The sequence below is a fragment of the Gadus morhua genome, chromosome 12 (genome assembly GCF_902167405.1).
Source record: "Gadus morhua chromosome 12, gadMor3.0, whole genome shotgun sequence".
NCBI classification, from domain to species: domain Eukaryota; kingdom Metazoa; phylum Chordata; class Actinopteri; order Gadiformes; family Gadidae; genus Gadus; species Gadus morhua.
In genome coordinates this window covers 28,028,575-28,036,053 of record NC_044059.1, presented here as the reverse complement: position 1 = coordinate 28,036,053, position 7,479 = coordinate 28,028,575, and the positions used below count along the sequence as shown (strand labels likewise).

The window sequence follows — 7,479 nt, the reverse complement described above, 5'->3', positions numbered from 1 at the left end:
TCAATTAATCCTCTTCTTCTAATTGAATAGAATATTTTCTATTCCTGAGGTGGACCTTGATAGCCTTCAGAATTGTCCAATCACATCACTGATCGGTCTGTTAAGCCCCTCCCACTCGCTATGCCTCATCCCCACAAGTCAGGCTCCTGATTGGTCAGTGAAACAAAAAGTGTGTGAAATCGCATCTCACTATGAGGATAGAATTTGGGAACAAATTCTCATGTTGACTTCGCCCATCAATAGGGGACCCCATCCACTCGGACGCCAACTAAAACCCTTTCCGGACTCTTAACGTGAGCCGAACCTGCAACTCTAGCCAAACATTCTGGGACTCTAACTATTCATGTGTTCAGTTGAGCAGCAAACCGGCATGCACGCATACACAGGCGCGCGCACGCACACAGACACGCGCACGCAAACAGACACGCGCACAAAAACACGCTCACACAAACACGCTCACACACACACTCACAAATCCACATCCTCACACTGGGAATCCAAAAGCAACAAGGACTACCGTACTACTGGACTGTTGTCACACTTTGTTTTGTTTGGCTTTTTAATTTTCTAAGTTATTTTTCTAACAGTGTTTGTACTGTGAATGGGATTCAATATTAGACTGTACAATTGTGTATAATTTAGATTATTATATTTATGCTGACAGTCTTTTTGGTATATTTCCCCCCCCATCCCCCCCCCCCCTTTATCAATCCTAAATTGGATGGATAAAGTAGAATGCAATAGTGTCTACTTGACAGTCTGAAAAAAAAAACAATGGTGCTATCTCCAGACTGTGCCTGAACTTATTTATTCAATATTGAAAACATCTAAAGTAAGTTAAGACAAATAAGTACACTTGGTGCTGCTTGTATACAGGGACTTTTGTTTTGAAATGCCACCTACTAGTGGCATTTCCTCTGTTCTGTCTCCTCTCGCCCTAACAAGACTGTGGACTGGACAACGAGGGTGAGGGTTAGGTAAAGCTCGCCTGCAGCAGCTTCCTCCAGGTCCCGTTACGCCCGTATAAGGCTGTGGCATTCCCTCTCGTTTCCTTTTTCAAACCAACTGTCACGTTTCACCCGAAATAGTTTTTATGTTCTCGAGATATTTGGTTTATGAACACGACACACTGTTTTGTACATATGTTATTGTTGGCTCCTTTTGTCTGTTGTCATTCTAAAAAATAATGGATATATATATATAAATATATATATATATATATAGATACATATATGAATATATAAGTGAATTGGAGATAAGAGTTATGGTAAGGCTGGTCGTAATATTTGCTGTACACTCCAAATTAGATAACCATCTTAACATACCCATTAGTTTGACCATCGATGGTGTGACTTTAAAGGTTGGGTATGGGATTTGCGAAACGCCAGCAGATTTTGAAAATACATATTCAAATGGTCCTACCCGCTCTCCTTCAACGCTGACTCTGACTCCACCCATTCCAAGTACGTGGACGCGCAATCATGCACGAGCGCGAACACAGATGCGCGAGAGCGAGCCATTAGCTAGTTAGCTAGCTCCAGTAGCTACCGCAGGATAACAAAAAACAGAAGCTTGCTCTGTGTCACGAGCTTTGAGTACGTGCACGAAGGGGTCGCGCGGGGGGAGGGGGAGTGCAGTACGACCGTTTGATTGACGTACTTACTGTCCAATGCCACTCGGTGGGTCTGGAAATCATTGGCTGGAGTTTTTCGAGCCCTGCCCGTTCCACAGATGATTGACTTGTTTAATTTTCATGTCAGTACTTCTAACTCAGTGACTGTAAGTGGGTTATGATAACGATTTCAAATATTTTTTCAAAAATGGCCAAAAAAGAGAATTCCATACCCAACCTTTAACCAGAATCTAGTGGTGGAATCATCTTGAAATATGCCAGGCGTTTTAACGTGGATTTTATGTTTCTTTTTACCATATTAGATTGTGCGGGAGGAAAATGGTGCTTTTTTTCCAAATAATAAATGTATCATTTAATAATAATTTTATTTTGGTGCATACAATACGAAACCTCAGCCTCATCGCCCACTTCCGGTCCTCGCTCGACGGCGGCCACGTCTGGTGACAGCGGGTCTGTGACGTCATCACGGTGGTTTGAATAGTGAACCTGTACTTTGAACCCACGCCTGTTACTGATTTCCGAGGTTCAGTTGGAAAACAGTAAACGGGTCTAACAGAAAGTCTGTTGAGAGGAAGCAGGTTTTCGTTCAGTTTAGCAACAGACGTCATGATAGGTCCAAAGGATAATCAAAGCTTTTGATTGGTAGTGCTTTCCTCTAGACTCGGGTTTGGTTGATCTGTGAACACCAATGTGTTTGTGAGGGGGTTCTTTTTCTAGTTGAAAAAGAAAAATAAACTAAAAATCATTTTTCAAAACCCATAGCCGATCTTAAGTTCCCAGCACTGAGAGGTCTTTTGTAATTGTAGGATCTTGTTGACACTGTTCAGATATTTCTTATACCTGGTGTTTGATACGAGTTCTGTTGTTCTGTATTAAGCTTTTACGTTTTGACTCAAAACGCTGATCGACTTTGAATACTACTTGTGTTGACAGCGCGGTGCTCTCCTTCACTTAAAACAAGGAACATGCAGCTATTGAGAAAGTTCTCCTTTCCTGTTTTCTGTGTGCTACAAAAGGAGCATGGTTTGGTGACGCTCAACCCAGCTTGTCTGGTGACTATCCGATGCTCCATCTCTCAAACTTCGTACAATCTCAACGGCTGGGGCGATGTATGTGCGAGAGAGAATACGTTTGTTTTGTTAGCCGTGAGCGCTTCTTCCTTTTTGGTTTACTCCTTTTGTTTTAAACCCTGTTCCTGTTCGCCGTCGCCTCCTATATAGAGGCAAAGCGACGCGGAGTTGTCGCCGAGGTGCCTCTTCGGTCGAGCGCGACGCGCGTAAAATCCTCCGCTCTGTTCTCCGTCTTTGTGACGAGAGAGAGAGCGCTGCAGCAATACAAGTGGCTGGTTATTTTGAATCCTGCCAAAGGTTACACTCAGGAAGAACTCTTGATTGCTTGAAATTATGCTACAATGCAACCCACCAAACGACTGCATTACGCTGCTGTCGCGGGGTCATGTGGAGAGGCTGTCTGGCGCCTCTCCAGCCGGCGTTCAGCCAGCATCGCACAGTCACCTGACGATTGGCCTTCGAAAAAAAGCGCCTTTGACCTCACGTGCTACGTCTCCTTGACGAAACAACGTGTTCTCCCTGACCCGTACATCAGGCCACTTCAGCCAAGGCCTTTTCTGTCCCAAACGCCTCGCTTTAGGACCAGAGCTCTGGGTGGGATTAGAGATGGAGCGATTCAGTTGATGCAGTCCTTGACGTAGGAGAAGCTGTCGTTTCAGAACACCTGACCTGTGTATAGTGGGGCCAGGCCTGTCCTTAACGTAGGAAGAGCAGTGGTTTAATACAGGTGACCTGTGTATAGTGGCCTGTCCTTAACGTAGGGTAAGTGTTGGTTTTACTACAGGTGTGTATAGTGGAGGGCAGGCTTGAGCTGCAATAAAGGCAAACCCAGGTTCCAAAACGCCCTGGGGGTTTCCATGGAGATATTCTTGCTAGTTGGTGTTGGTGCTTTTATCTTAAGATGTTCTAATGACGAATTGAAATGTTTTGTTTTGCTTTTTATGATTATTATTATTAAAATGGTTTGATATAAATTACTTGTCTCAGTCTCCACTCCTTGGGGTGGGCCGTGCCTGGGAGAATGACAAGGTCCTGTTGACGGTTTCTCGTCATGTTGATGACAAATAGGCAGGAAGGTAATAACTGAAGTGATGACAGCATGGGAGGAACCGGTAAAAACGAGCCTACCAATGATTAAATGTTTGGTTGAGTCATGGCTAGCCTGGGGAATTGGATCACTTGGATCCCTTGTGTAGAAATAGCTAAACCTAATTACCCTGATTTGGGTAGCTATTTTTATGTGTGCATGCGTTTCAACACTTGTAAATGTTGATAGATTATTGTTTTTTCTAAACCAATTGTAAACCTGTAACATATATTTTTTTCCTCCCACATTGTGGATCAGGGCTGTGCAATGTGTACACAGTGGGTGCCATTGGTTACCCAAGATGTATGCGACTCTGTGCCAAAGCCTTGAGTTTATCTCTTGGCTTCCACCACTGAGATTCGGGAGGCCTTGGTAGACTGAACACAATGGAGCAGCTGTGAGAGGTCTCTATGCAACTGTGGATGAGATACTTTGTGGCACTTCAATCAATATGGTATAATAAAAATGGGATCCAATGAACTAGGATTTGATCAAGGTTTTATTTGAACATTGTACATATAATTGTGTAATTGTTCATAAATCCTAATTTAACTGAAAGTCGGTCCATGCCCGGTTGTATAGAAGATTCTTTTATTTTTAAAACCAAAATGCTATTTCATCCTGACCCCATTTGAATCATTGGCAAACGTATTCACTCGTCACCAACTAATCACCTATGTGTTACCTAGTTTACATGAAGCTGGCCATTGAGCCATAGAATCAACCTGTTTCGTGGGATCCACGAAAAGTGTCAACACAGTTTCAAAGTGTGGCCGCTGTGTAACCATTCCTCCCATCATCCCTCGGTCTGGACGCTGTTCTCACCGCCGCTCAGCGGAGTCTAGCTAGCTGGAGGGATGAGAGCTCGGTGTCCCTCCAACAACATCTCTTGCGATGTTTTTCTCCTTCCTTATTCCCTGCTCTTATCGCAGATAAACCTAGAGAGCATGTGCTGTTCTAATGGGTAGACGGTACCGTAGAGCGCCGAAGTCTGCAACACGCCAGGGTGTTGGTGTCCAATCCAAGGACAGGGCTTTTTTCAATAAGAAGGCGTGTGTGTGTGTGTGTGTCTTTATAAAGAAGACTTCCCCTGAGCCTGGCCCAAAAAACAAGGGACTCGGGCAGAGCCAGAGACACGTCGCAGCTCTATCTATTAAGCATGTTGGCCGTTCTGCGTGCGTGCTGCTGCCTGGCGTGGCTCCTGCTGAGGTGTGGGGAGGGTCTCCCCGAGCAGCCCCCAGACAGACCCGGGGCGGACGGACAGAGGCCAGACACGGACGTGGACGCCCCATCTGCAGGTCGGATTATGCCCACACAAGCAGTCGGAAGTCTGGAGAGACTTTTATAGTTGAAAGACATTTGTGTGTAACTTTGTTGTTCTGCTATGTTGTCCCGCCATCCATTGCCTGTGGGTGACAAAGAAACGGTTCCTGCCTTTCCTTCCTACACCCTCCCGGTGTCTTCAGGAGAGTGTATTTATTACAAATTCTAACCGTTGTCCACCACTCATTTTCCTTTGGTCCTCCCAGGGGCAGAGAAGCCCTCGGACGCCTTCTCCTTCCTGCGGGAGCTCCAGGCCTTCCTGGGCGACGTCTTCCCCCTGCCCCCCGGGGAGGCCGTCTCCTTGAGGGTGCAGCTGCCGTCCCTGAAGTCCCTGCCCAGCCTGGCCCTGGGGCCGGCCTCAAGCGAGACGCTCCTGGTGGGGCTGCTCAACTCCTCCTCGCCCACCTTCTTCTCCTTCCCGCCCCTCCGCTCGGTGCGGCGGCTGGGCCGCGGGGGAGAGCTGGCCCTGCCGCCCGACCTGCTGGAGGAGCTCCGGAGGAAGCTGGGGACGCTGGAGCAGCAGGTGGAGGTGCTGATGGGGGAGGTGGCGGTGGAGCAGAAGGCCGTTCGGAGCCTTGAGCGCCTCAAGGCTCTCAGTGCGCTTCCCAGGGAGGTGCGACCAGCAGGTGAAGCCTTCAGGGGTTACTCTTCATACCGCAGCGTTGGTCAGTGCGAGGTGTCCGCGCGTTGTCTCAAAAAACACAAAAAGAAATTGCTCAAAGATGTATGTAGTCATTGTTGGTATTGGTAACTGGTATATGTGGAATAACCCTTAATCCTTACATATACTTTTACTGTATCGGGATCCTATTTATTCCGATTACCTCGCCGCAATGACTTTGAGTGAGTGATATTGACACTGCGTAGACTTAAGGTTTCCATCCTATCTTGCCTCCCCTTCCAGGAGAGCTCCAGTACAGAGCCTTCCTGCTGATGCTAGCCCTACAGACGGTATCGCAGGCCTACGAGATCCAGAGAGGCCTGCGAGCCGCCAGAGCCGGTCAGGCCAGCGAGAGCAACATCTGCAGGGTGCAGGAACACTATATGCAACTGGAAACGTATGTGTTGTCGCCCTGCAGGGCCTCTATCAAAAAATGCACCGGGGTCTGTAGCTTCCCCCTGCACAACCCGACCAACCACGCCGTCGTGATCTTTGACCAGATCCAGAGCGGCGCCTTGCTGGACAGCTCCGTGTGCTGCGTGCCGGTGGCCTACGATTCCCTGCGGGTGGTGGAACTTATGGATGACGGGACCACCCTCAGCCACGTCAAGGAAAACATGTTTGCCAAAGAATGTGGCTGCCGCTGAAGAATCACCTTGCCTGTGGTTAAGGAATACATTATTCCCCTCCACGGTTTGACTGAAATAGATCGTACAGATGTTTTTTCCAATTCCATTTTTTCCTTCCCGATTTTCGATTTCTGAGCTTCAGCATCGGCCGATACCGAGTATTTACCGATACAGCACCTGGCATTGCGTTGATATATATTTGATGTACTTGATTCGTTTTTTAAATGTCTTCACGTTTTATCATTTATATACATATTGACATTTGTTCTGGCTGTAACTTGTGTACAATTTTGTGACTCAGAATAAACAAAGCCCGTTTTTTTTCTTCCCTTTGCTTGACAACCATGTGTCTATTATATCTTTATTTGACAAAAAGTTATATAAACTGTATTTCAACAGCCAGAAACAAACAAAACACATGTGAAAGCACTATTTAATGGCTTATATTAATAAACACCAGTGTGACATACAGTGGGTCCTATTAATTCCATGACATACATAGCCTCTGCTCTAACCAATACATATCTCCATAAATGAAATCCCTAGGGCGGTTCGTATCACTCTTTAGTCCTGGGCCTCAACACGACCCTCCCGCTGATTGGTCGTTTCCTCCGTCGTATCACTCCGACCTCCTCCGTTCCCCACCAGCCAAGAACACTGGACCACAACGACCCCTGGAGTCACAAACACACACACACACGGAGCGCTTTAGGCTGGGTATGTTCTGTAGCGCTGCTCCTTCACCTGTGTGGGACTGCTGTCATGTGCCGTATGGATACCTTGGAGCCTTCCAGACCTCCTACATACAGGACGCCCTGGTACGTCTCCTCGTAGACGTAATCCACCGCTTCTACAAGCACATCAAGGGGGTTTTAGAGTTCAGTTTAAATCAGAATCAGCTTTTATTAAAGGGGTGATGTCACGCCAGCACTCGGTGTGAGTGTGATTAGCCCACACCTGGTGCCATGACACCACCCGTTTAAGATAGCATGCCTTACACATGCCAGGAATCGGATGGTTTCATTACCTCGAATATTCACTCAAGTGTTTCCCCCCCCCCCCCCCCCCCCCCAGTC

General features: G+C 47.0%; 1 protein-coding gene across 1 annotated transcript; it reads left to right on the top strand.

The window, feature by feature from the left end:
• Positions 1–1,711: 1,711 nt before the first annotated feature.
• On the top strand, positions 1,712–6,731 carry amh (anti-Mullerian hormone). Its single transcript, XM_030373154.1, has 3 exons — positions 1,712–5,088; positions 5,320–5,739; positions 6,018–6,731. The coding sequence occupies exons 1-3, from the start codon at positions 4,950–4,952 to the stop codon at positions 6,419–6,421; spliced, it is 963 nt and encodes a 320-aa protein (XP_030229014.1). The 5' UTR covers positions 1,712–4,949; the 3' UTR covers positions 6,422–6,731.
• The last annotated feature ends 748 nt before the right edge of the window (positions 6,732–7,479 follow it).

Coding starts and splice junctions, on each gene's coding strand:
- amh (XM_030373154.1), top strand. CDS start 4,950: ATGTTGGCCGTTCTGCGTGCGTGCTGCTGCCTGGCGTGGCTCCTGCTG. Junction 5,089..5,319: donor CGTGGACGCCCCATCTGCAG/GTCGGATTATGC, acceptor TGGTCCTCCCAG/GGGCAGAGAAGCCCTCGGAC. Junction 5,740..6,017: donor CAGGGAGGTGCGACCAGCAG/GTGAAGCCTTCA, acceptor CTCCCCTTCCAG/GAGAGCTCCAGTACAGAGCC.